The 27,908-nt window shown below is 39.0% G+C and overlaps 4 protein-coding genes across 4 annotated transcripts in view; all 4 read right to left on the bottom strand.

Moving 5' to 3' along the window:
* Positions 1 to 122: 122 nt before the first annotated feature.
* On the bottom strand, positions 123 to 2,099 carry LOC139740656 (uncharacterized). The gene is made up of 4 exons (XM_071651232.1): positions 1,885 to 2,099; positions 1,194 to 1,435; positions 594 to 735; positions 123 to 238 (listed from the first exon to the last, which is right to left on the bottom strand). The coding sequence occupies exons 1-4, from the start codon at positions 2,066 to 2,068 to the stop codon at positions 138 to 140; spliced, it is 669 nt and encodes a 222-aa protein (XP_071507333.1). The 5' UTR covers positions 2,069 to 2,099; the 3' UTR covers positions 123 to 137.
* Positions 2,100 to 3,963: 1,864 nt separating this feature from the next.
* On the bottom strand, positions 3,964 to 11,239 carry LOC139740674 (uncharacterized). The gene is made up of 11 exons (XM_071651246.1): positions 11,120 to 11,239; positions 10,428 to 10,456; positions 9,912 to 10,028; positions 8,753 to 8,792; positions 8,160 to 8,222; positions 7,233 to 7,256; positions 6,479 to 6,640; positions 5,761 to 5,952; positions 5,080 to 5,321; positions 4,471 to 4,612; positions 3,964 to 4,064 (listed from the first exon to the last, which is right to left on the bottom strand). Exons 1-11 carry the CDS (start codon positions 11,199 to 11,201, stop codon positions 3,964 to 3,966), a joined length of 1,194 nt encoding a protein of 397 aa, XP_071507347.1. The 5' UTR covers positions 11,202 to 11,239.
* A 2,244-nt stretch (positions 11,240 to 13,483) lies between these two features.
* On the bottom strand, positions 13,484 to 27,648 carry LOC139740639 (uncharacterized). Its single transcript, XM_071651222.1, has 18 exons — positions 27,415 to 27,648; positions 26,686 to 26,797; positions 26,046 to 26,090; positions 25,340 to 25,644; positions 24,474 to 24,618; positions 23,420 to 23,446; positions 22,800 to 22,874; positions 22,264 to 22,317; positions 21,329 to 21,760; positions 20,367 to 20,525; positions 19,310 to 19,735; positions 18,029 to 18,886; positions 16,650 to 17,075; positions 15,790 to 15,948; positions 15,198 to 15,269; positions 14,777 to 14,805; positions 14,281 to 14,385; positions 13,484 to 13,906 (listed from the first exon to the last, which is right to left on the bottom strand). The coding sequence occupies exons 1-18, from the start codon at positions 27,454 to 27,456 to the stop codon at positions 13,826 to 13,828; spliced, it is 3,552 nt and encodes a 1,183-aa protein (XP_071507323.1). The 5' UTR covers positions 27,457 to 27,648; the 3' UTR covers positions 13,484 to 13,825.
* Positions 27,491 to 27,908, bottom strand: part of LOC139740673 (uncharacterized) — a 161,612-nt gene continuing 161,194 nt past the window's right edge. The window contains exon 109 of the mRNA XM_071651245.1: positions 27,491 to 27,532. Within this exon, the coding sequence (XP_071507346.1) occupies positions 27,491 to 27,532 (42 nt within the window). The remainder of the gene's footprint in view (positions 27,533 to 27,908) is intronic.

Raw genomic sequence — 27,908 nt, 5'->3', positions numbered from 1 at the left:
AGTGTATTTTGAAAAAAAAAAAACAGTGTCATCGCTTTAGATGTTGAGGAAAAAAAATGAGATTGCAGCGTTTGGCGCTTCGCTGTGGTATTGAGCTTTAAAAGAAATATTATTATTTTTTTTACTTATTCAATGTTTCATGGTATTTGACCAAACCGAGAAAACCTAATATTTCTATAAAAATACAATGTATTACCTGGGGGAGAGGTACCTCTCGTGGTTGGAGCCGGAGTGGGTTCTGCGGTAATATACAAACAAAGGGGAAAATAAATCCATAGGAAACTTTTTAATGAAATTGATCTGGCCATAACTAACAACTTAAAATGCTGTAAGTTCACTTATTATACCGCTCATAGCGCACGGAGTGAATGCAATGTGTCTTATAATCTATACATGGATAAAGAATCAAATGATTAGAAATAAATCATAGTATATTCCTTTTCTGCGTAACTAGAACTTTTAAGGATTACGAGAGACACGTTAGATAGAACTGTTTGAATTTTAATCGTGAACGAGAATTTTCCGTTTGAACTCACAAGAACTTGTCCACATAAGAGTGTTGTTTTTGAATAAGTCGCTTAAAGTGCACCTACCCTGACAGCCGTAGACCTCGATTTCATTTCCCAGATTAAGTGCTTCTCCAAAGGTTGCTTCGATAGCTCGCACAGGCCCCAATTCGGATGGAAGCCAGAGGTTCGTTGGAGCAGAGTCACTCAAAGAAAACGTCACTTCGCCCTATGAAGAATACAAAGAAATTAATCAATGCATTAGTACAACTTTCCAATTTGATGTCTGGACCAAACAATGTTCAGAAAATGCAAATGCAAATCCGGAAAATCAAATATGTTTGAAATACGACTGCAATAAAGGGGTGACATAATAATGTTTTTCCAAGAAAGATAACAAGTTTTAGTACGATGAATCAGAGAAGATGATAAGTAGAGATTTGACAGCTAGGACTGGTACACTGAAGATAAAGGATAGTGTTAAGCATTTCTCTATCATTCGTGGTCGTTGGATATCGATACAGTGCTTTAGGGTTGTACGTGCAAATCAACACTCAAAGCACATAAAGGGTTAATAGAAGATACAGGCGAAATACCGCCCATTTTCCTTTTATAACGTATTAATACAAGAAGTGGTAATGTATGTTCTGTGTAGAACAAGGGAATACTTGTCTATTTAGGATTTACCTGACTCTCTGACTCTCCCGATCCTGAACCGGAGAAGTCACCAGATCCTGATTCTGTGCTCTGTGCAGGAACAATAATCCATTCATCTCCTTCGGCGCGTTTGATCCTGAATACTACTGTAGTCATTGTAGGGAAGCTGCTGGCAGGTAGTTTGATTCCTCTGATAGTAGTAGGCTGACTGAAGCTGGCTTCGTATGTCAAGGCAGTGACTTCTTGCAATGGCTCTTGTGGCTCGTAGCATTCTGAAAAGAATGGTCAATCGTTCGTCTCAGTTATTGGGTAAAATATTTTGGCCATACCATAGCGTTCCACTACCGTTGATGATTATACTAATGGGACATGAATGGTATTAGAATGGAATGGAAATTACCTGGTGCTGTTGTTGGTTGCTCAGTTGCTCAAGTGGTATATGTGATGGTCGACTGAGTAGCAGTTGTCTCCACTACTACCACTTTAGTTGTTGGTGCAAATGTTGTTTTGGAATACATAACAATGTATTGTATTGTAGCGATGACAATCTCCCAAGTCTTAAAATGCCACCAGTAGTCAATTTAGAACATTATTCTCAACTAAATTCCATGCCTTAAATTGGGATAGAAGGGAAGTGTTAACTTACGATATTAATTTATAAAGAAAGTTCATTTGCCAGAGAGAGAGAGAGAGGGAGAGAGAGAAAAGAACAAGGCTTTACCCATTGCTGTAGTCTGAGCAGGAGTAGTAGTAGTAGAAAGAGTTGTGGTCTCCTCCATCCTAGTAGTACCCATCGGAGTTGTTGTGGTAACAGCTGTGGTGGTAGCTTCAGTGACTGTTGTGGGTTTCGACGTGGTGGTAGGTACAGTTGTAGTTACAACGGTTGTAACTACTGTTGTTTCCATGCCCGTTGCTGATTAATGAAACAATAATGAATCGTAGTGTAGTGTAGTGTGAAATTGTTGCTGATAAGTTGAGTGCACTGTCATAAAGTACCAGAATAATCAGCAAGAAATATATGGACATAAACCTACCAAAGCAATAACATGCCAATTATCTTTTTTTTTTCTTTGTGATTACTTAAAATTCTGAAGTTGATGTGTTGTTGGAATATCAGCAGTTACCGGTTATATATGAATGGATCATTACACGATCAAAAGAGATGGATGAGGACTGATTAATTAGAAAAAAGAATTAAAGTGCAGGAGTAATGGGTGAAAAATGTATAGACATAAATTTACCAAATCAATAACCTGCCAATCATCTTTTTGTGATCACACAAAATTCCAAAGTTGATATGCTGTTGCAATATCAGCAGGTAGTGGTTAAATTTAGTGGGAGAAATGTATAGATCATATACAAGAACAAAAGAGATGAATGAGGACTTCTTCAGCGCATAAAGAAATGAAATTACCTGTTTCAATACATCCTCTGAATGTCACCGTCAATTCCGAATCTGCCACGTTGTAGTCGTCAGGAAGAGTGATTTCGAAATAAACTTCATTCAAACCAGTCAAGTTTCGAAGCTCGTACATTCCTTGAGTCTGATCGTCTCCGGGTTGAGCTGTAAATTCGCGTTCAACAGGTCCATCGCTGGACGAGAGGACACCAATTGTAACGCTATCGGGAGGTGAACCATTGGTTGTGCTTATGCTGACAGCTGATATCTTAATCGTCAGGTCTGAGGTGTCATCGACTGATTTGACAGTGACCTTCACTGTCCTCTCTGAAGTAGGTTCGCTCCAAAGGTTGGTTTTATTGTTGTCAAGTAAAACTTCCAATTTAGTATCAAGATCCACGCCATCCAGTGGTTTTCTGCAAGCAGCTGGTAAGTAAAAGAAATGTCTTGGATGTAGACGGGCGTGACGACGAATTTGTAGGGTACAATATTGTTAAGTGAACAGTAACACGTTAAAGTCATTGAAAGAGATATTAACATATGCATTTTAGTCATTCGTTTAGTTAAGCAAACTTGGTTGCTGGATACCATCAAGCAGAATGAAGATGAAGGAAGAGGTTACGCTAACACGAAAGAGTTGAGTGACCGCCTTCTAGTTTTACATGACATAATTCAGGTTTTACGTCTTCGGACACGAGTCTTGGAAAAATGGAAGTGAGAAGTTACCTGGCGTTGTAGATTCCTGTCGTGCTGTTGTGGTCGATGTAACAGTTGTCTGAGTTGTAGTTGTTGCTTCAGGAGTGGCAGTAGTTTCCTCTACTACTGCTGTTGTTTGCTCGGTTCCTGGAGCAGTAGTCGTCGCTCGCGTTCGCGTCCTTGTTGTTGTAACTTCTGTAAAAAAGGAGAAAACGACACACATGTATCTTTCACTCAGTGTTTTTGACAGTTGAGAGACTTTTGTTTTTAAAGAGAAGACTTATAGCGAAGAATAGTCGAAACCAGTTTGATCTTAAAGCAATTATCATTTAGTGATATCTGATTTTCTTTTTTTACTACATGTTAATTCAAAAAGGTTAGAAATACAATGGAGACTTAGACCTACCTGACTGACCCAGAGTTGTCGTTTCTGTAAATGTTGAGAGAAAGAAACAAATGAGAACATTCTACTTTTGGATCGAATACAGTCGTATTAGACAGAGTTGAAGTATGAAATATATCTTAAAAGACAATTTTCCTTCTTTTCTTGACTAAAATGATGATTTCAAGTGTATTTAAAAAAAAAAAAACAGTGTCATCGCTTTAGATGTTGAGGGAGGAAAAAATGAGATTGCAGCGTTTGGCGCTTCGCTGTGGTCTTGAGCTTTAAAAGAGATATTTTTTTTTTTTTACTTATTTAATGTTTCAAGGTATTTGACCAAACCGAGGAAACCTAATATTTTTATAAAAATGGAATGTATTACCTGGGGGAGAGGTACCTCTCGTGGTTGGAGCCAGAGTGGGTCCTGCGGTAATATACAAACAAAGGGGAAAATAAATCCATAGGAACCTTTTTAATGAAATTGATCTGGCCATAGCTAACAACTGAAAATGCTCTCAGTTTTAAGGGAATTGATATTGGAATAGCTAACAACTTATAATGCTGTAAGTTCACTGATTATACAGTTCATAGAGCACGGAGGGAATACAATGTGTCTTATAATCTATAAATGGAGAAAGAATCAAATGATTAGAAATAAATCTTAGCATATACCTTTTCTGCGTAATAAGAACATCTAAGGGGATCACGACAGACACGTTAGATAGAACTGATTGAATTCTATTCGTGAACGAGATTTTTCGGTTTGAACTGAAAAGAACTTTTCCACACAAGAGTGCTGTTTGTGAATAAGTCGGTTTAAGTGCACCTACCCTGACAGCCGTAGACATCGATTTCATTTCCCAGATTAAGTGCATCTCCAAAGCTTGCTTCGATAGCTCGCACAGGCCCCAATTCGGATGGAAGCCAGAGGTTAGTTGGAGCAGAGTCACTCAAAGAAAACGTCACTTCTCCCTATGAAGAATACAACGAAATTAATCAGTGCATTAGTACAACTTTTCTATTTGATATCTGGACCAAACAACTTTCAGAAAATGCAAATGTCAATCTGGAAAATCAAATATGTTTGAAATACGACTACAATAAAGGGGTCACATAATTATGCTTTTCTAAGAAAGATAAAAAGTATTAGTATGAGGAATCAGAGTAGATGAACTGTAGAAATTTTACATGTAGGACTGGTACACTGAAGATTGAAGATAGATGATATTGTGAAGCCTTTCTCTATCATCATCCACTGTTGTTGGATATCGTAAACAATGCTTTAGTGTTGTACGTGGAAATCAACACTCAAAGCACATAAAGGGTTAATAGAAGATACAGGCGAAATACCGCCCATTTCATTTATAACGTATTAATACAAGAAGTGGTAATGTATGTTTTGTGTAGAACAAGGGAATACTTGTCTATTTAGGATTTACCTGATTCTCTGACTCTCCCGATCCTGAACCGGAGAAGTCACCAGATCCTGATTCTGTGCTCTGTGCAGGAACAATAATCCATTCATCTCCTTCGGCGCGTTTGATCCTGAATACTACTGTAGTCATTGTAGGGAAGCTGCTGGCAGGTAGTTTTATTCCTCTGATAGTAGTAGGCTGACTGAAACTGGCTTCGTATGTCAAGGTAGTGACTTCTTGCAATGGCTCTTGTGGCTCGTAGCATTCTGAAAAGAATGGTCAATCGTTCGTCTCAGTTATTGGGTAAAATATTTTGGCCATACCATAGCGTTCCACTACCGTTGATGTTTAATGGGACATGAATCATATTAGAATGGAATGGAAATTACCTGGTGCTGTTGTTGGTTGCTCAGTTGCTCAAGTGGTATATGTGATGGTCGACTGAGTAGCAGTTGTCTCCACTACTACCACTTTAGAATTGTTGGTGCAAATGTTGTTTTGGGGATACATAACAATGTATTGTATTGTAGCGATGACAATCTCCTAAGTCTTAAAGTGCCACCAGTAGTCAATTTAGAACATTATTCTCAACTAAATTCCATGCCTTAAATTGGGATAGAAGGGAAGTGTTAACTTACGATATTAATTTATAAAGAAAGTTCATTTGCCAGAGAGAGAGAGAAAAAAAAAAGAACAAGGCTTTACCCATTGCTGTAGTCTGAGCAGGAGTAGTAGTAGTAGAAAGAGTTGTGGTCTCCTCCATCCTAGTAGTACCCATCGGAGTTGTTGTGGTAACAGCTGTGGTGGTAGCTTCAGTGACTGTTGTGGGTTTCGACGTGGTGGTAGGTACTGTTGTAGTTACAACGGTTGTAACTACTGTTGTTTCCATGCCCGTTGCTGATTAATGAAACAAAAATGAATCGGAAATCCAAGGTGAGAAACGCACGTTGCAGAATGTGTACGCTATAGGTGATACGGTATCAGCGTATCACCTATTGTGATTGTCAAAATCTGTCTTTTTAGGTGATTCGCTATTAGCGTGAACAGTAACACGTTCGTTATCCAGTAAAACTTGCAAATTAGTATAAAGATCCACACCATCCAGTGGTTCCCTACAAGCACCTGGTAAAGTTGGAAAGTTGAATGTAGATAGGTATAACCTCGATGACGACGAGTATGAAGCGTACATTTGTTCAGCAAACATGACACGTGCAACTTATTCAGAGATAGTACCATTTGTATTCAGTCATTTGTTCAGTGTAGGAAACTGACTTGCTTCCTGAATACATTTAGGCAGAATGTAGAGGAAGATCAGGTTACGTTAACGCGAAAAATTGTCCAACTGTCCTCTAGTAATAAATGAAATCCTTCCGGTTTCGAATCTGGGGACAGGAGTCCTAGAAAAACGCAAGTAAAAAAGTACCTGGCGTTGTAGATTCCTGCCTTGCACTAGTGGTTGATGTAACAGTTGTCTGAGTTGTAGTTGTTGATTCAGGAGTTGCAGTAGTTTGTTCAATGACAGTTGTTGCTCTTTCGGTTCCCGGTCTGGTTGTTGCTTCTGTTCGTGTCTTGGTCGTGGTGAATTCTGTTTAATTATCAATGAGATAATGTGCAGTAAGTAACACGCCTCTCCAGCATATTAACCTAGGCCCCGTTTACAGTGAGTGAAAAGATCGGGCTCAGCCTGGCCTTCCTTTCGCTGGAAACCCTTAAAAATGGCCAAATGCGGTTCAACATATGGCCGCGCATTTGGCCAAGGTCTGGAAGCAGTCTGGCCTTTTCTCTCTGTAAAAGGAAACTGGGCATAATGCGGTACCAAATAATCGTTTGTGTACAAGCAGAGCGCCACTATGACAAATATTAAAAGTTTTATTAAAAGCCCGGGCTGAGCCCTCCACTGTAAATCAAACAGAATTGCGCGGCCGAGTACCGTGATAATTGAGGCCGTGCTCGCCCGGCCCGACTCGGTCCAGCCCCGCACTGTAAACGGGGTATAAGCAACCACAATGCACAGGTGGGGGGGGGGGGGGGGGGGGGGGGGGGGGGAGAGAGAAAAAAAAGTTCTGGCGAACGATCCTTATTAGTGGTAAAGCAGCGATTCTTTTCATATTACGACACATTAAGAAGGATATGAAGTCTTAGGGCAAGAACAAGAAAATGAAAGCTATGAAATTTACCTGGCAGTCCCGATGTTGTTTTTTCTGTAATATGTGGATAATATGAAGAGATATACACACATTTATAAATCGGTTAGAAAGTCATCTCCACATGGCAGAGGTAGAAAAGTGTCCTTATTCATTGACTCCATCTTTTCTTGAATGATAATAAACTATTTCTTCCTATTCTATTTTCTAGAAAGCATAGCCTCTATTGTATGTGATAAAAAGAAAGACACACAAAACGGTACATGAAAGAAATGTACCGAAAGCATAAGCTTGTTGTGCGTTTCGCTCTCAGTTCTTATAAAAACATGAACATGAACAATCGCTGTCGAATTCAATGTAGTGCATCCGAAGACTTGACAAATTTGGTATCCTCTCGGTCTGAGATTAAAATGACTCGTTATCTTGTCGGTTAGAACAATTAGTTAAGTAGAAAAGTCTCAATGGCAAAGGGAAATTCATACTCGAATTACGGCTACACACTTGAAAAAAAAACCCAACACCATTTGTAGCGAGGAAACGACTTACACAGAGAGTGATATTGAACAAAATGTATTTGTCAGCGAAACTGACATAGCTTTCTTACTTTTTTATCCGAATTTAATCAAATATTAATTGTCCTACTAAGAAACTTGTAAAGTATTCAAAACTAACTTTTAACTGCATGGGAATTCCCCTTTACAATTCTTTTGACAACAGCTGTCTAAGGCATCTCATGGTCTAATAGGCGCGTCGTAGCAGTAGCATCACAGATCTGAAGTTGCACAATATGAAAGCGACACGCTTATGGCTACATTTTCATATTCTGTACTTTTGCTTGACTTTTGAATCTTGCGGATACTGTTCACAACTTATCTTTACCTTTCATTTACTTAGCTATCATGACGGTATGTGTCGTCTAAAAGGTGCTAATCAAATATAATCGTGATAATATAGTCTTACCTTCGCTACTCTGTGTTGTTGCTACACCAGTGGTCGTGCTTACGGTTGTAGTTTCCTGGGTTTCTGTCGGATTAAAAAAAAAAAAATCATAACAACAACAACAAAAAAAAAGAACCCGATGTCGATGTCGCCTTCATTCACAGTTTCGAAACAAGCAGATCTGACAGATATGCACAAAGCTTTAACGAAACAAAGAGTTGATGCACCGACGTACTGGGCATTCTCTATGTCCTTGAAATAATCTTGCCCGTGATATACAGTGTAATTTCTCCTAATAGCAACCACAATTGGGTGACGGAGCCCTTGTCTGAAATATACAACACTTCCTTACTTAGATATACGTTACGCTTCAGCATTATCAATTGCTGTTGTTACTGTTCCTTGAATATTTAGCCAAAGTTTGATTAGCCCGGGGTAAAGGCTAAAACATGACACAATCAACTTCAGCTTTATTTGATGTCACATCTCTCTCATCGTGTGTACAATATATTTACTTGATGTACTCTGCTTTCTGATTACAATTGACAATTACTGCTTTTGCACACTCCACAGGAAGAGGGGAAGGAGGAGGATGGGGTTTGAACGGTACTCACTGCATTCGTCACAGCAGCCACTCGGGTAAGAAACGTCGTCCTACACATTGAACATAAGAAAGCATGAAGTGTATCATAGCTTAATGCTACTTTTGATATTTGAAACACTATCCCCATGTGATTGATGCAAGTGACTTCATCATGCTCCATTCAGGAACCATCTAATATAACGCTTATGACGCATAATTTTTTTTTTTCATTTTGTGGTTTGGAGTACTTATCAATGGTCCCATCATCTTGAATTTTGCTTTCATATCCATTATCTTCATTAATTCTTTATGGCCAAAAGTCGTAGGTAAAAAAAAAAAAACAGTTATCATATTTTTTTTTTTATTGGCATCATTATCCTCATGATCTTTATAATGAATATCATTATTATTGTTTAACACGTACAATAATATCCCGGTGATTGCATTGTTTGCAATAAGAATCAATGACTACACGTTGCTTGGTTTACAATACGAGTAGATGATGGTATCACAGAAAGAGGGGAATCGTTGGAAAGCATAGAACTTCTCTAAATTTCAGAAGAGACGCATTGAATTCAAAACGTGAAGCCAGCAAAAGAGGACATCAGAGAAAATAGCAAACAATTCGCGATGACTTGCTTCTGGTATCCCCTACGTAATAGGCAGTATCGTTTGTAGATTATTCAAATATTAGCACCACAAGCGAGTAGTTAAGGTTAACTCGTTAAGGTAACGAGAATAACAGGCAAGGACATGTGCGGGAAAGTAGGTAGAAGTCATTAAACCGTCACAGCCGGATGGGCGATAATAGTCTGCCTATAGACAACTAAATGCCTGTTGTAGTCTGAATATAAATATGTTTCTATCTGTTAACCTCCTCTCTCTATCTTTTATTTTGATAGGAATACAGTCAAACCTGCCTTCGCGACCACCTTTCTACAGCGGTCAACTGCAGGTATACGGCCACTAAAGAAATTCCCTCCGAGAGACAAGCCACGTGAAAGAACCTGTCATAGAGGGCACACTTTTCGTCTCACTCGGGTGGCCGCTATGAACAGGTTTCATTGTACATTGTGATTACAACGTACTTACTGTAACACATCATTATGAACGAATGATGTGTTACAGAGAGAGAGAGAGAGAGAGAGAGAGAATCCTGTACCCGGGGATGTTTTTACATTGGTACTCACATCACATTGCTCTGAGCAGTTGTAAACTTCGGGCACCCATTCTGGCCTTCCTGATTTTCCGCAGATCACGACGTAACAGGGAACTTGCTTTCGGATGTTATAGATCGTTGAGCCAACCTGACGCAGCACATACACACACGTACACATTATAATTGATATCCTAACCATGCATCACAAAACTAATAAAAAAAACCCCCGCATACCCAGTTTTTACATGAGGACTCAAAAAAGGTGATATTTGGTCAATCTAGTCAATCTTTGGTCTTTATATTATTTTCCTAAAAGAGCAAATTCTTCTCCTAGATAATTCCTAAGTTTGGGCTCAAACAGTGACTTGGAAATTGTGATTTCTGCAATTTGTCTCATTATCTTATAATGATTTACTGATAAAACGTGATAAATGTCAGTTTACTTTCATAGGCACAAGGGGATGCTAACGCAACTTTAAAAACGTAAATTTATCAATTCAAAACAGTAAATCAAACAAACGATGTCCACATCATCAGTGAGGCTTACCTGATATGTCACGCCTCCGTAAGTGCACCCTGAAAGAAGAAAGAGCCAGAAAATATAATTCTTATATTTGATTATAAAGAATACAACGTAGTTTAGGAATATCAATGTCCTGAAGTGTAAATGAAGCCACATCATTACAATTCCATGTAAAGTTCACATTTAACGATATCGAAGCAATTGCTTTAATTGGTTTATAAAGTATTGCGTTTTGATAAACCTGTGCAAATCGTTATACAGCAATGTCTTAGAATCACCAGACAAACACATTAATGAACTAAAGTCGACTTACACACTGTATAGTTAGCACGCGCAACACTATAAACTATAAAGCCAGGCAACGCGTATCTCACGCTCGAAAGTACATGCACAGTGTAGGTTGATACGACCACAGCAACAGATGCATTGTACAGATTTGATCCTGTCATTTGATCAACAAAAGCGAATTACAAAAGTAAATTCACTTGAAAATTTGCCTGATCATAAGCCCTGCAGGAAGAAACGTTGTAATAATGCTGGGAAAACGGATTATACAGCATAATACAATGGCGGATTGTGGATAGTATGAACGAAATTGTTATAGCGCAGATTAAAAAAAAAAAGTTGATCACAGTGTTTGTAGTAAAACACATTCCAAGTGCGTTTAGCCCAACAATTCACTCTGTATTTGTTGCGCGTTAAAGAAATACACTCACCATCTATTGATGGACCTTTGACTGTCGTAGCTGATAAAAAAAACAAACAAAAACAGAGAGAGACGTGAAGACTTATTCTCATGCTGTCCAAAAAGTCGGAAACAGAATGTTATTATATATATTTTTTTCTTTGACAATCTTTTATTTTTCTTCCTTTCTTTCTTACAAATTAGTTAATTACAAAATGATACAAATATCATTATGACAACATAAATTCTACATTATCAATGTTACGAATGGAACACAAAGAATTTTGTATGCAAAAAATGGATAAAGAAAAACTAAAGGGAAAGGAACAAACACATCATACAGAAGGGAAAAAGGCACCCATCCTCAACCAACCCCATGTACAGTGAACGCGCTCACATTCTCACTCAGTGAGTCATTCAAATATATAAATCCCAAAATGACAGTTCTGATACTACCAGGGAAGCATTAGTTATGGGTGTGTAGGAAGGTAGAAAAAAAGTAAACAACAACAAAAACCCAAACAATATTACATCTTACAAACTGCCTAACACAATGATAAAAAAGGTTCAATGAAATTAAAATACTACACTTACATTCCCTAAATATATAACTCTTTCCCATTCAATAAATGTAACCTTATTTTAGAAATTTTAATAACCAATTCCTTTTCCTGATCTTTATAATTTATAATCATTAGAATTTCATTCGCTCAAGGAAGCACTCCTTTTGATGCGGAAAAATATATGATTTATTTTATAATTAAAATAATGGTATCGCACATTTTGATTTTAGAGAGTTTCCTTGAATTCCCATACAAATCAAATTCTAGTCAATAATTTCTATCTCCCTCAAATCAAATCTATCATTTCTTGCCAAGTTCTTTGAACTTGTTTACAAAACAGAAATATATGTGGATACGTCTCCTCCTCTTTTTTTTTAACAAAAAGAACATGACTTTAGCTGCAAATCCAAATATATAAGGGAGTACGTAAGGTAACCTTGTAGTGACTTATATTGAAATTCCCTATACTTACCACAAATTACTCTACGTCTTATTCTTAAAAATATTTCTTTAATTTCTTCCCCACCAGAATTATATTGATTATGCCCATCTTGTATTTGTAAATAAGGAAGTTATTGTAATCTTCCTGAAATTTTCTAGAATAATCATATATTGTTTATGAATTAATCTATGAAAACACACACACACACACACACACACACACACACACACAAAGCTAACGTCTCACTCCCTACTCATTGAACAGCGGGGTCAAGGTTCGCATCATTTTCAACTGGACACTGCAGCTTCATAACTCTGGTTACTTTCACTAGATACAGGAGGAAATTTACCTGTGTCTCTTCTTTTCACCATCTACTTAAAGGATAAGTCACATTCATATACATGTGGATTTAGTGAATGCAACAATATTAGTGGAACACATCAGTGAAAGTTTGGGAAAAATCCGACAATCTGTTAAAAAGTTTTGAATTTTTAAAGTATCTGCGCAATCACTGCTGGATGAGAAGACTACTACAGTGTATGATGTCACATGCGTACAACGATATAAGGAAAATAAAAAGAGAATTTCACACAACTTTACTTTTTGAATAAAGTGCATATTATGTCTCCGTAATGTAATGTCATTCCCTCTGCCTTCTGAAAGAGAGAAGCTGAGTGTTCTTTTGTTATGAGAGAAAAATGAGAATATGTTGAATTTTCTTTATACTTTCTTTATATCGATGTACGCATGTGACATCACGCGCCATAGTAGTCTTCTCATCCTGTCGTGACTGAGCAGAAACTCCAAAAATTCATAGCTTCTGAACGGATTGTCGGATTTTCCCCAAACTTTCACTGATGTGTTCTACTAATATTGCTGCATTCACTCAACCCACTTGTCTCTGAAGGTTGACTTGTCCTTTCACTTTAAGAATTTCCTATGAGTTGCCAGAAATTGCAGTGTTCCTTCCGTTTTTTTTTTTTTAATTCTTCATGACCATTCTAAATCCACCCTGTTCACTTGTCCTGATATGTTAAACAGTAAATATGGGAGTTATAATGGACATGTATAATGGGGTGATGGGAGGAATCACGTAATTAAGAATAACTCGTAAAGCAATACAAAAAAGTACTTACTACTTGCTGTAAAAGCCGATGCATGACACAAGAAAAAGAGAAAAAACGGCATTTTGAAAATCAAAAAACAACATGTTATAAAGTGTATACACATGTACATGTACATATATATATATATATATATATATACATATTAATATATAAATATATATGTATTCGTTCAAATTTTTCTACATCCTGGGTGATTTTTTTTAATATCAATTACATACAGAGGTTCATTCACCTTTGTCTCTTCGTACAGGATACGTTATATGCAGCATATATTATATATATATGTATAGCTTGAAGATGTCAAATATAATTATGATTATACGATCATTACTGTTATTATCATCATATCCAGTTTCTGTTCCCTGGTAATACGTTGTTACCATCAGTATAAAGAGTATGAGCGAAAATACGATTCTGGGTGGAGGCTTTTGGATTACCCTAACACAAGCTTATATACACATATCATTCGCGTATGATAGGAATTTCCGAAGTCATTGGCATAGAAATGACTGTGTGCGAGAATGTGTTACATTGAACGCCAGACGTGCATGGGTCAACCAGTTTACAAATTATGGCCTATTTAAGTTTATGTGTAAGATTAATAATCACGTAATAATGAGATATAAAGAAATATGGATTGTGGCGCGCTTACAACATCCGTCACAGCATCCCGGAGGGTAGGTCGTCTGATGAGAGAAGAGAGAAAAGCTAAAGTTAAAGCTAAAGCTAAACTATCACACGCATCCTTGTTCAGTGACTCACAAACATGTAAGCTTTAAACACATCTAAAAACAGCAAGACCTCCAGTTAGGCTACAGTGCCATGACCTCATGATTTGATCGTATGCTGTCATGGCATTTTCAGACTGGTCAGTACATTAAAGATGCAACTATCAACCGTAGGTTGACACATGCTACCATCATCATTGTCAAATGTCCAATGTTTGCATTGTGTTCTGATACTTCAACCTTGATTGTTGTTTCAATTATGTCATGTTCAACATTGTTTAATTTTTATATGATTTACTTTTTTAAATGAACAAACAAACAAACAAACTTACCTTACACGGCATCTCACATACATAGTCTGTCCTGCTGAATAACCCATTGTCCAAGCATCGGAAAACTGTGCAGTTGTCATTAGGATCCTGCAGCGACTCGTTCGTCTGCATGAGTAGCCGATGAGAAACGTTTCAGACACGATCGAACGAGATACGAAAGAGGGGACGGTGCATTCACAGTATGGCGGCAATACAATGATTACGCATACTTGATTTTTGTCACGTTTTGCTGTATGAAGATCACGGGGAAAATAATGCATATCCGTGATTTTATGAGCTGATGTCTCCATTTCCAGAAAGTGATATATTTATGACCATACCTCGGAGTATTTCCTCCCGCTCCGTCCCTGTGCATGTCTTTATTGATACATACAGATTCTTATGATTTATTTTAAGATTTTAAGTGTAGCCTCATGTGATATAATTACGCGTAACACGTGTTTCTGACTCGCATTGTGGGCATGCGATATATTTGGATCGACGGGATCTTACGTACCTGAAGAACAGTGCCATCGATTTCACATTCTAGGAAGAAATGGACAAAAAAACTGGTTTAGATTGGTTCATCGTTAATGAAGAAAGCTATGAAGTCCAGACATTATGAAGCATTCGAGAAGTGTATGTGTCATGTATACACAAACAAATATACTCATAAATTCAACTAATGTTGACAAGCGTGATACATGTTATTGTAACATGTTATGAAATAATGCGTTCTGTTTCACTCAAGCAAAGCACGTCAAAGTGGAGAGAGTTTCCTTCTTAAATGCTTCGGCAAGTTAATTGATAAATGATTGAGCAACCAAGTAAGTAGTTAACTATGAAGAAGTCAGCTTTTCATAATAGGATTCATTTCATAAAACGGAATCATGACGCCAACACGCAGTTGGTCGTCACGAAACTAAGATGAAATTTACCCGTGATTGGCGTTGTCACTATGGTGGTCCTCTCGGTGTAAATTTCACTCGATGGCGCTGCAGTAGTAGTAGCTAACATCACAAATGAATATTAGAATGAAAGGAGAAAAGATTAATATTTTGTCCGAAGCGTCGTTCAGTGCCATATTGACTAGATGCACTGACTTTGTATGCATCTATGCGAAGCAGAGAAAATGGAAACACTAGAGAGACGTTATGAAAGCAGGAATGAAATTAGTTATTGCGAAAGCGAGTGAAGCCACAACTTCATTCGTCATGCGACTTTGACATCACGGGTATAGTACTTATCCTGTCGACATAGCCTAATGTAGCCTATAATAGCCTAACACAGACCTCCCAACGTTTCTGACTGAAAAACAGGGTTGCTTTTATGGTAGGAAAGAGAGAACCCAGTTACCATAAGAGTGTGTAGTGAAATGACCAAGAAGAAAAAGGAAAATGGTATGAAACAAGACCTAGAAATGGTCAAAATTTTGACTCTTTTCTCCAAATTTAGAATGGCTGGGATGTCTGCTAAAAACATTCAGGAAAAAAAGATGTGGATATTGAAAGATGGTAAGGCTGTATCAACCTGGAACAGTAGGTACTGTTGTTGTCTCCACGGTGCGGGTAGTGCCCGATGTGGTGATGGTCTTCGTAGTGGTCAACAACTCTGTCTTAGTTGTCTCAGGTGCTTGCGTTGTGGTAGGAACAGGGGTCCTCACTGCAGTCGTGGTTTCGACGACAGTTACTGATGTTCGGAAAATGTGAAGAATAAAACCAAAATAAAAGCTTACGGCGGACACAATTATTTCTGACTATATCCGAAACTCCAACGGGAGAGAGTTGGTTCCTGTTTCCACGTATGTTAATCAAGCTAAAGTTGTTAATTTAGTTGGATTGGCAATTAGTCAGTTGCAATAGACTGTGAGTGGTTCCACGCTATGATATCAGTTTGCAAATCAGATCAACTTTCATTATAGGAGTACGCTCCTACACTTTGGTCATTCCGATTTTCGAATAGGATGATTCTCGTAGGATGAGGTTCAAAGCCTTCAAACTGCAAAACTGAGACTTTTTTTTTTACTTTTCATCATTTGTAGTACCTTAAGCGTGTAAAAATTTTAACAACATGACTTACATAGCAGTTGTATAATTTGACCTTTTCTGTGATATCTAATTAATGCTTGAAAGACTAGTTTTGCAAGCAGATCATCATGTGGGATGATTTTGGAAAAATCGCACTTTCTTCCTGACGAACACACACACACACACACACACACACAACTGCATCGTATGAATTGTGCGATGTCTTTTGAAGCATTTCTGCATATAAGAGTAGCATAATACTCATTTTCCCTTGCATTGTTTCAACAGAGAACATTGTCAGTTTCTTTTAGAGAAAGTATGAACCGAAAGAATTGATTTCTCTGTATAATAAGACAATTTTACCTTCTTCTATACATCCGAAGAATTCCGCATTCAAGGACAATGCGGACTCGTCAGCCTGAGCAACAATCAACACGAGGTCTCTTAGCGCTGGTAAACTGGATGGAAGTTCCAGTCGATCACCCTCAAGGGATATCGGCTCTACAGCAACTTGGTTATTGTCGGCATCAACGAATGGATTGAAAGTCGTATCCCTCACAAGGAAACGGACGGCCGACAACGACTGTTGTGGCTCCGATGCGGATGTTATGACCACTCGTCGTACGATGACAAATTCAGAAAACTCGACGACCACGACGTTTGGACTCGCGAAAGAAAACGACGCTGTCGAGTCATATGTCTCAGGTACCTCGCTGACATCGAAGCTCGACCTTCTTGTACCTATATTTACTTCGACTCCGAGACTGGTCATTGGATCCTCACATTGACCTGAAATAGAATAGTAATGATAATGATATTAGTGACAACAATGGTAATGATTATAATAATGATAATGATTATAATAATTCAATTCAATTCAAAGTTTATTTCATTTTTCGACAAAACATCTAAATTACACTTCTTTTGACAACAGAGAATAAGGTAAACAGAACCTTATGTATCGAAAAGAATGTAAAACAATAATAATAATCATATCATAATCATAACAATAACAATCCTGATAAAGAATAACATAAGGACAATGCAAGTCCAAAATAACAGTAACGACAAGAAGATGGAACAAAATTATAATACAGAGATACAGAGATACAATAATTGATAACTGACATAAATATTATCATTTTCTAGAGTCAAAATACTTTCGTTAAGCCAGTATGAAATATATATGTGTGTGTGTGTGTGTGTGTGTGTGTGCATGTGTGTGTGTGTGTGTGTGAGTGTGAGTGTGTGTAAGCGTGTGAGAGAGAGAGAGAGAGAGCAAACTGAATAAATATGTGCAAACATGTCTTAGTGGTCGAATGTATCACGTCTGTCAAGAATTACTTCCATCCTGGTTTCTTGAAAATATGGAAGAATTTTGACTCTAAAAAGTGTATTATTGACCGATTCGGTCATAGTCATATTTGCGGCATCACAATCGGCAACATCAGCAAACACCTTTTTCATTTCTCGTTTTGTATCTCTAGATAACTGTCACCGTTTTCCCTATACTTTATCTTCCCCTACCAATTTTTTGGAACAGGCAATGGTAGGATTGGACTTCAAATTACAAATCCTTTAAACGTGAATATTGATGGAACCACAATAACTCATACGTTATTCCATTCGAGGGAAATCAATAATTCTTTAATCAAAATGACAAAACTTATGGAAAAAAAAATATGTTCGCGTGACAATTGGCCACGGTTCATGTGATCTTCGTCACAATTTCTTTCCCTTACCTTTTGTTGTAATTTCTGCAATTGTCGTTGTAGTAGGTTCTGCTGGCCTTGTAGTTACTGAAGGGGCGGATGTCGTTCTCGTCAAAATTGAAGACAACAGAGTTGTGGCGAGTTGAGAAGTCACAGCCGGCGTTCGTTCACTTGTCACCGGCTTAAATGTCGGAGTGGTGGTTGGTGCGGTTGGAAGAACAGTTTTTGTTGAGAAAAGGCTGGTCGTTTCCACAGGACTTGTTGTCTCGAGGATAGCGGTTGTAGACTTTAGGAGACTCGTGGTTTTGGGTAGAGCGGTGGTGGATTCCGGCAGAGATGTAGTTTTAAGGAGTTCAGTTGTGGATACTGGGAGAGTCGTTTTCTCGAGAATGTGAGATGTAGATACCCGGGGAATCGTTGCCGTACTGAGCGGGAGAGTGACGGTTGAATGGGGTATCTGTGTTGTTGTTTCGGGGACCGATGTCGTCACCTCAGGAAGTTTCGTGGTCGTGACCTCTGGATGTATGGAGGTCGTGATCTCAGGAAGTTTGGAGGTCGTGACCTCTGGAAGTTTGGAGGTCTGGTGCAGAGTCGTGATGACTGTTGATTTCGGCAAAGTTGTGGAAAGTGGTACGGTTGTGGTTGCCGAGACTGTTGTAGGTTGAGCCGCTGTTGTCGTTCTGGCAAAAGCAGTTGTCTCTTGTACAGGCACTGTTGTGGGGAGAGTAGTGGCAACTCTTGACGTTGGCAATTCTGTTGTGCGCACGGTTGAAATTTCTGGTATTTTCGTGGTGACGATTGGTAACGTTGGCGTCGAAGAAGGAATGTGGGTGGTAGGTGGAAGGCTGGTGGTTGTCTGCCGAGGTTCGGTTGGAAGAGTCGTGTGCTCTGTTATGTGGACGAATTAAAGCAACAGACCCATGGACTATACTGATGAGCAGAAGTGAACATAATATTTTAGTACGATCTGCTTTGATACATTGCCAGTATATTCGTATTATATATCGTAAATCTAAAGCCAGTGCAAATAAGCACCTTAATCCTTGTAGAAAATGATAACTGATAAAAACAAAAACAAAAACACTCTCTCTGCTGTTCTTTAAACCACGCCCCCCCCCCCCCACAAAATCAACTTAGATTTTCTCATGGTATTCACGAATGGGTGCAGGAAATAGTACAAACAATAAATGAACATGCGTAAAGTTAAAGTAATCACTAACGAATCAATTTCCAGTATCGTACGGCTCAGTCGGATGCATATGTTACAGAGATGGGCTATCGTAAAATGGGTGTGAACGGCGATAATATTACCTGGTATACAGCCAAGGAAACCGGCATTGACGTTAAACGTTGGCTGGTCTGACGCAACGACGATGACGAGGAGCCCCGTCACAGGTGGCAGCGTGTCAGGCAGGTTGAGCTCGCCGTTCACCAACGGAATCTGTTGCGAAGCCAGAGGCGTTCCGTTGACGTCAGTGAATGGCGTTCCGTCTTCCTCCCGCACGATGACGTCGAACTGTGGCACGCTTCCCGAGTCAGCTGCGACTGGCAGCACGTTGACGATTACCGGCCTGTTGAATATGACGGTGAAGGAGTTGGCGATGGACGGCACAAGTGGCTGAGTGTTGTCGTAGGATTCAGGAATACCACTAAATGTCAGGGTATCCACCTCCTCTCGTGGTACGTTATTGATCGAGCTCACGACATTCAAATCATCCATGTCGTCTCTGCATTCCCCTGCAAATAAGTCACACATAGCCATTCTTGAAGGGAAACTCAGACTTGAACATTGGAACAACTATAAATTGGTTATACTTGGTACAGAGTTTCAGATTTTATAGTGATTTGGTACGAAATAGGAAAGCTTTCGAAGTTATAACAAATCATTATGATGACATAGCAGCTTCACAATAAGAATGCTTGAAAGGGGGCTCATGGTAGCAGAACAAAATAAAATAAGAAAGCATGCATAAATTGTGCACAGGTGACCTCGTTAAAGCAAGCGGTATTGTAATGGAATTGCAGTGCTGCATTTCTGAAATATATGAGCCTCTATTCGTGCATTCCTATGTGAAACTGCTACCTTGTTCATTGCAATTTGTTTTGGGTTTCCGGAGTATTGTTTTCTCTGCTCAAGGACCACAACTGATATCACATTAATCATCAGTCTAACTTACACACTTCATCACGATTTTGTCCGACATGCACTCGGAGAAATTCATTGTTATTAAGCAGTGATATTGCTCAATGGCAGATACAAGGTATTATCAATCACAGCGACTTGAACATGTACACAAAGCACTACAATGTCAATCTAGAATTGGTACGTTTCACGCGGTACGCTAGGAGCAACTTCTTGCATACTCACCTTCAATGCTTGTGGTCGATGACGTCGTCACTTTTGTAACAGTGCCGGGACCGGTAGTTGTCTTGGTCGTTGTGACCACGATCCCTGTCCTCGTCGTTGGTTCTGTCTCGGACGTCGTCGCAGATGTCCTTGTCACAGTAGTCGTTTCGACGGTCGTTACTATACACAATAAAGAGGAAATCACCAAAGTGAGTGTTTTCAATTGTAATTGCTACCTCTCTCTCTCTCTCTCTGAAATACAGAAATCAACGCAATAACTTCTCGTACATCATCAAGTTTAACTCTTTTATATACAACTATCGTGAAAACTCCCTGTGCGTCATTATCTTTCTGAGACAGCATTGTCAGAGTCATGTTTTGGGGAAACATGTCTTTGAAATCTAGTATGTAACTTGACTGAAACTAAGAATTTACCTCTGAATTAAGTTGGGAACAACACCGCTTGATGGTCGGTCACCACATTAAAAAATTCAAGGTGTATGTAACAGGAATACAATCGCGAGAAACTCTTTCATTGTACTGTGGATTTTGTCGATTTATCAATCGGCTTGGGCAGGATTGTGCGTTTGAGTAGAATATACTTGGCACGCCGTCGACTGATTCGGGCGTGCGAACGTGGCAAAAAAAAAGAGTTAAAGGAGATGGTCAAGGTTATCTATCAGCATCAATTTTGACCATAAACAACGCCACCCCCTCTCTTTTAAGATCTATAAGAAGTCAGTGATTCCGATCCCCAAAACAAGAACCCAACTATTAAAATAGAAACAATAGAGGAGGCAGGTTGTCCTCTTCATTCTGCTCTGCGACTTCATCACTTGTATAAGTGAAGAGTGAAATTGCGTTTCAATAAAGTCACTTGGTGTTTAAAACCAGAACCAGAGGCGTGACAAGTGTACTCGTATGGAGAGATTTAAAACAAGATCCCGAGAGCCACACATTAATAAACATGATAGAGAGCTAACCTTCCTTTTCGCATCCAAGGAAGTCGGCTGTCAAGCTGAGTGGTGTCCGGCTTGCCTGGACGACTGCCAACGTCAGCGAACTGACAGGAAACAGAGTTTCGGGAAGTTCGATTGATCCTCCAACCACTGCTATGGGCTCTGCCGCGATGGGCGAGTTATTGGCATCGACGAAGAAAGAGTTCGTGGCGGGATTGAGCAATCGGATCAGGAGAGACTCCGGCGCGTCGCCCCCGTCCGCCTGACCAATAAGCACTCGCCGCACTGTGACGGGTTTGGTGAACTGAAAGTAGGCGGTGTTCAGGGAGCTGACAGCGGGTGGATTCGCGGGATCGTATGCTGCTGGTACGCCGGATACTTGGAAGATATTGCTCTCTTGATCGCCATTAGTCGACACAAGTACACCAAGCTCGAACATTGGCTCCTCGCATACACCTGTCATGGAGCGAGATTTGGCAGATACATAGCCTTTTAAAGGGAAGGTATATTTCTGAGATAGAAGATTCAGATTGCAACTTGTTTTGCGAGATAATGACCAACCTCTCAAGACATATGAAAAATATGCTTTTCTAAGAGGAATTCAAAATGTATCAATTTTTGGAGAAAATATTCAAGTACGAAGTAAAACAAAGTCCCAGTAAAATGTGGGATCCACCTTTCATTAGGACCTCTGTGGATATCTAAGACATTCAAAACCAATTTTCATCATATTGCGATAAACTTTAAATGTCTCGTAGAATTGTACGCTCTTTACTGTTTCATATCAGTAATCTATTATCTCGCAAGACATTTCCTTTTTGATTAGTCCATATTATTTTCGTTTGTGTGTGTGTCTGTGTGCGTTATCGAATCGTGTGTTTTTCGAGCAATTTGTTTAGCAAGGATTGAATCAGAAACAATTTAAACTTTATAACGCAATGATATCTAAGCTCTCTTACCTCGTGTTGTGGTAGATGAAATAGTTGTGGTTGTCCTAGCAGGTTCGGTAGTTTCTGGAAAGGCGATAACGCAAATCGGCATGAACGTGCACAAAACTGCATAATCTCTATTCACCTTTACTGGTATAGTTTTAGAAAGGAAATACTATGAGAATCTCATATCCCATTCTTATATTAATGGCGCTTCACTATGGCTTTATCCAACGAGAATAAATCCGGGGAGACTGGAAACATCCTCATCTTATCACACTGGACTACAAGATTTTCTCTTTCACGGTGCCGAGATAAAAAGGAAGTTATACACCACAAAGAACTTCTACTGCTAGCAAATCTTATCCACTGCACGAAGTATTCAAAATCCTTATCTTTGACTCCTTATCATCTCATATTCGATATCAAATATTAAGGAATGCGCACATCTACTAACACTGGAAAATCTTCGGAAGATAATTCGTGACTATTCGGCGGTACAACGTTAGAATATCTTGTCGATTGGCTCTAACACTAAAGGGCCGGCCAACGAGTAGGGTCTTTACCTTGGAAAGTTGTTGCTTCTGTTGCTGGAGGCGTGGTGGCAGGACGGGTGGTAACTTGTGGAGTGGAGGGAGGTCCTTTTTCACAATGGGAGGACAAGATTGATTCACTAGTTAATGCCCAATTGGCGTTGTATAACTATTCGAGACATATGAGTTTTGTTTGTTTGTTGTTTGTTTGTATGCTGTTGTTGTTTTGCAGCTCATGACTAGGGGAAACATCGGTCTCAAAAGGGGGTCATTCAAATATGACCATCACAATCGTTGTACATATCTTCATTTCTCCACCTCCTGATAGTTTTATTTTCCTATCTCTCAGAGGTGGATAAATGTAACTGGCATGGTACAAGATAAAGATGAAGTAATTAACTATTTCCCTAACTAATTCTTGTATCATTGACGTTCAATGTTACTTCAGTGATCTATATCGAAATGGGTCACACTTAGAAGAACAGAAAAACAGAAGATATCGCCATACAGCTTTCTTGCAATCATTGTGTGTGAGTTTGTGTGTGAGTTTGTGTTCTTGTGCGAGCGTTGCACGCGCTAATTTGTGTGGAAACACTTTGTGTGTCTTAATCTGTGGGTGTGTTCTGCCATAAAATATGCAAATAATGTCTCACCAGTGGTAGTAGGCACTGAGATGATTTCTGCAGGTGAAATGAAAAAAACAAAACAAAAAAAGAATACAAAAGCAGAGCTTGTGGTGACCTGCCTAACAAAATACATTACATCACAAACACAAGAAACAACAAACAGATAATAGTTCCCATGGCAATATTGAAATGAGATGTTCCTTAAAGAGAAGTATTGCAGTCTGACAGAGGGGCTACAGTCATGACAGTAAGTATGAAAAAAGTTGCATTATCAAAGGTAAACGTTACATATTTATAAATGCTAGTAATGTGAAACCTCTGCACAGATGTAAACAAGACAATGAATGAAATGTTTCCCCTCTTTTTCATATTTAGTTTACAATGGATTGAGATGTGATTGAGATGTGAGATGTGATTTCCAGCGAAAGAAAATATGCCCTCATTATCCAAATGTTTGCATCTACTCATATAAAAAATTTCACTTGGGCCTGCATTTGACGGTGATTATCTTAATCCTGATTCTTGACATTCTTGGCAGGACTGCATTGAGGAGGTCGTACATTCCGTGGAAAGCAAAGTGAATACAAAGAACCCCGTTTTCACTCCACCACTTACAAAAAGAATGGGTCTGAAAGTCCTAACCTTAGGTTGCGACCTCTAGTCTATTTAGCGTATACTTGCAAAAGAGCCATTGGAACAATATGAATAGAATCCTAGCCAAATTACAAGAAAGAACAGTCACGATCATTTTTTCTTCGGTGTGGACCTATACCATCCAACTCACTGATTCAAATCGCGTTCATTGTAAGATACCGTTATAAAGACCAGGGCCCCGTTGCTAGAAACTTTGCGTTTAAACGCAACTTGCAACTGATTGTCACTGGCCAATCAAAATCATTGTTGCATGCATGTCTTCTTAATAGGGCAGACCCTGAGCCAATCAGAATGGTTGTTTCAAAATTAGCAATTATTTGCAATTGATTGCAACTTTCTTGCAACGGGGCCCAGATCGAAGAACTGGAGCAGCTCCTACTGAGCAGCATGTTAGAAACACAGAAAGAATCCTAACATAAATAGTCACCTTGACATCCACGCAGTTCTATCCTCAGGGCTATCCAGTTTGTTTGCGCGTCGACGACGGGCAAGATTCTTATGGCGTCGACGTAAGGCATGTCTGGAATGACGTTGCTGACAATACTGTCCCCATCACTGTTGGCCTTGAAGAGCTGAAGACAGAAATTCGAGACGTTATCATTATGTATCACCAATGTCCATATTTATTGAAATCGTTATTCCTCTGAAATTAACATGAACACCTCAAAAATATTTCTACAGAAAAAAAAAAAAACATGAGACCGAATGGAATTCATCATTTGTATATATTATATACCGGAATGTTTACATATTGTTGTAATACATTGTTTTTGTTTTCCTTGAATTTGCATCAACAACAAAAATGTGATTTTGGAAATAGAATGTAATTGGAATTGAAATGAAAGAGAAATTTAAAAGCTGTCTCTTCTCTGATTTGTACTTACACCCATACGAAGAAGCAGTTACTGCTTATATACAACTATAAATAACTATTTTGAATATTAACACTTTTGTTTAATTATGTTTAAATTATGTTTAATAGTTTCTTCTTTAATCAAAGAATATCCCCTTCTGAACAAAGGCAATATCATTCTACAAAGTAAAAATTTCCATTGGTATGCCTATTGTATCCTTACATTTCGCACACATAGAACAAATGAAAGGGGGAATTATTATATTGAGGACATTATTTTGTTTTTTAATCTTCAACACAATCTTTTTCTTTGCTGTTGCATTTATTGCTTCATGTAATTGGATGGAGGAAAGCTGGCTTAAGTCTGTTGCTGCGCATGATTATGAACGGTTTTTCTTGGCAGTATTCTCAGAAAAAAAATGAAGAAAATACCAACGTACCATCGGCCTCCCGTGTGCGTTCAGGACGGCAGTACCGACGTCCCCATCCTCGTCCCTGAAGTATTCGAGGTGGAACCGGCTCACCCACTCGGTGTGGAAACCCTGGGTGTCTATCCCGGTCACTCGAGTGGGCACGGAGAAATCGACTTGCAACCAGACATTGGTGTCGTCTGAAGTGGGCACCCAGGCAGCGAAGGCGTTGTTGAGGCGAGCCATGGACGCCGGTCGCAGAGTCTGACTAGTCGATGCACTCAGGGTGATACCATGCACGTGATTTTCCAGGCCAAGAACCGAATAGCAGTCTTCTGCATTGTGTGTGGGGTTTTTTCCCGAATGATATCAAATAATACGCGTGAGTTCATATTCTAGCACTTGTCACTATCGGTCGACATTGCAATCTCCGATAATTTCGATACCAGTGAGTTTGTACTCACATAACACAAGTAAGTGTACAGTATACGGATATGGTATCGGTACTCAAAGTACTCTTTGTTGTCTCGGAAAGGAGGGTGGGGGCAGATAAAGACAAATATCGATGTGATATTCACATTTTTTTTTTTGGCACAATTTTGGTCTTAATGAGCGCGAACCTTTTTTTCTTTATTTCTTTTACGTATTTCTTTTATGGGACAGGGTACCCCATCACAAAATCGATGGATTTTTTAACCTTCTCCAGATATCACTTTGTGATAGAAATGAAACATACCTGGAGGCAGAAGTGGTGTTGTAGTCGGTGCGGCCGTGGTAATGACTGTGAGAAAGAAAACAAAAACAACATAACCATCATTATGCAGATGAAACAAAAACCCAGCCTTATTGCTTCAAAATAGTTCTAAAATTTGAGCTAGGGATAGATACAACTAATGTAAATATTTGAGTAAGTATAATCAATGTTAAGTATTGTTATATATGATAAATGTGAACGATAGTTATAATAAAAACGCCTGTAGACTAAACCGTCTACAGTTATGGTTTATTGATAGAAAAAGTGATATCTCCTTATATTCTAGGCTTTATTGCAAAATTTCAATGTGGTTGGATGTTTCGTGATACAACTGACCTACACATATGCATCAACTGTGATATCTCGAGCATCTTTTTTAAAACCACTGCTCCCGATGGTAAACAGTACCTTTGAAACAGTATTGTACAGTGTATATAAAGGCAATTAAAGACAAAAAAAAATGCTACCAGTTACGCCGAGGCAAATTTTCATTGGAAAATAAAGATCATGAAGATTATCATCAGCATAATCTAGTTTTACGATGTCAAAGTGATAAGTATAGGTAAGAAAAAGAGAAAAAAAAAAAAGGGGGGGGGGGGGAAGGGAGGGAAGAAAACAATACCCGGAGTGGTTGTTGACGTCGTACAGTTTGCTGTGGGATAACAGACGATGCTGTTCGATGAGCACCGACATGTTTCGCACTCTTTGAGTGGATTTGACCAGCGCTCGTGGGCCTGTGAATGAAATAATACCAATTCATAAAGAAGCTACAATTCCGAAGAACGTTCCACACAAGCGTTAAGACATTGGGAAAAATCACTTTGCCGTTCTACGTATCAATGAATTCAGCGCTATTCACAATTATCATCATTGCTGTAATAGCAAAATAAAAGTAAAAATAGTAATGATATTTTCCTTTTTTATGATACCATTCAAATTTTTCTGAGGATTGATAGAAGTATGTCTCCAGAAATTTGTACATGATATTGTGCTAATTTTAACACATTTGCTGAAATCTCATAGGAACAAGATGTTCAGTTACAAGTGTCAAAGATATGTTTGGTACAGACGTCATGTAGAAATATAAAACACAGAAACAATTAAATGATTATTTGTCATAATCCACTCTCTGGTCAACTACGACAGAAGCAGGCTAAAAATCTCCGACGCGAACGCTTCGACGACGGTTGAACAATGAAAACGGCTGTCTTGCGCGTGTGCAGAACACCTTTTATAGCCTAATAGTGTCGTCTCTAGCTTATCTTGCGCGTCGCAGATCCGAAGCTCGCTGGTATCTGTGCGCGTGGAAAGGTATTCCGCGGTTTACAAACATTCATAATTCTGTGCTTACCTCACGTCTTTCGCCACTGGCATCGAGGCAAGGACATTCCATTATGGGTACGCAGCGGGTGCCGTTATGCAGGGTTTCACCCTTTTTGCACTCGCAGCACGGAGAATCCTCGGAGAGGCTTTTAGGAATACACAAGCTCTGTTGCTTGATGTAATGACAGACGTGAGTTCTGCATCCTGATGTTGTCTCGCAGCTGGTGGCTTCCTCTGTAATATCACACGCTGGGGGGGGGGGGGGGGGGGGACAAAAATGCGAAAGGTCCAGTTGAAGTTGCTGACCAAATAAAAGAAAGTTTGTGATGCAAGAGGAGAATGTACCGTGAAGACTATGAACGAATGCTTGATCGTTAATGGCTAATGCAGATTTCATGTCAACCAAATGTGTGATCCGCTGAAAGCAAAAAGGTTGAACAGTATCTGTACATGCTTTCGTAATGCATAGGACTACATATTCTGACAAGTCCTGGGGCCCGTTGCATAAAAGTTACAATTATG

The sequence above is a fragment of the Diadema antillarum genome, unplaced genomic scaffold (genome assembly GCF_040938485.1).
Source record: "Diadema antillarum isolate AM-2024a unplaced genomic scaffold, OU_Dant_1.0 seq00000871_RagTag, whole genome shotgun sequence".
Taxonomy (NCBI): domain Eukaryota; kingdom Metazoa; phylum Echinodermata; class Echinoidea; order Diadematoida; family Diadematidae; genus Diadema; species Diadema antillarum.
Note: the sequence above shows the minus strand (reverse complement) of the source record. Positions and strands in the feature narration are given on the sequence as shown.

What these genes read in the sequence shown, in the direction of transcription:
- LOC139740674 (XM_071651246.1), bottom strand. Translation starts at nt 11,201, where the DNA reads ATGAGAATAAGTCTTCACGTCTCTCTCTGTTTTTGTTTGTTTTTTTTA. An exon ending in ACGGAGGCGTGACATATCAG is followed by an intron (nt 10,029 to 10,427) that starts GTAAGCCTCACT and finishes GTGCTGCGTCAG; the next exon opens with GTTGGCTCAACGATCTATAA. An exon ending in TGCTCAGACTACAGCAATGG is followed by an intron (nt 5,322 to 5,760) that starts GTAAAGCCTTGT and finishes CATTCTTTTCAG; the next exon opens with AATGCTACGAGCCACAAGAG.
- LOC139740639 (XM_071651222.1), bottom strand. Translation starts at nt 27,456, where the DNA reads ATGGAATGTCCTTGCCTCGATGCCAGTGGCGAAAGACGTGAG. An exon ending in AACACCACTTCTGCCTCCAG is followed by an intron (nt 25,645 to 26,045) that starts GTATGTTTCATT and finishes CACACAATGCAG; the next exon opens with AAGACTGCTATTCGGTTCTT. An exon ending in TCGATGGCACTGTTCTTCAG is followed by an intron (nt 14,386 to 14,776) that starts GTACGTAAGATC and finishes CTACTCATGCAG; the next exon opens with ACGAACGAGTCGCTGCAGGA.
- LOC139740656 (XM_071651232.1), bottom strand. Translation starts at nt 2,068, where the DNA reads ATGGAAACAACAGTAGTTACAACCGTTGTAACTACAACTGTACCTACC. An exon ending in TGCTCAGACTACAGCAATGG is followed by an intron (nt 1,436 to 1,884) that starts GTAAAGCCTTGT and finishes CATTCTTTTCAG; the next exon opens with AATGCTACGAGCCACAAGAG. An exon ending in CGAGGTCTACGGCTGTCAGG is followed by an intron (nt 239 to 593) that starts GTAGGTGCACTT and finishes ATATTACCGCAG; the next exon opens with AACCCACTCCGGCTCCAACC.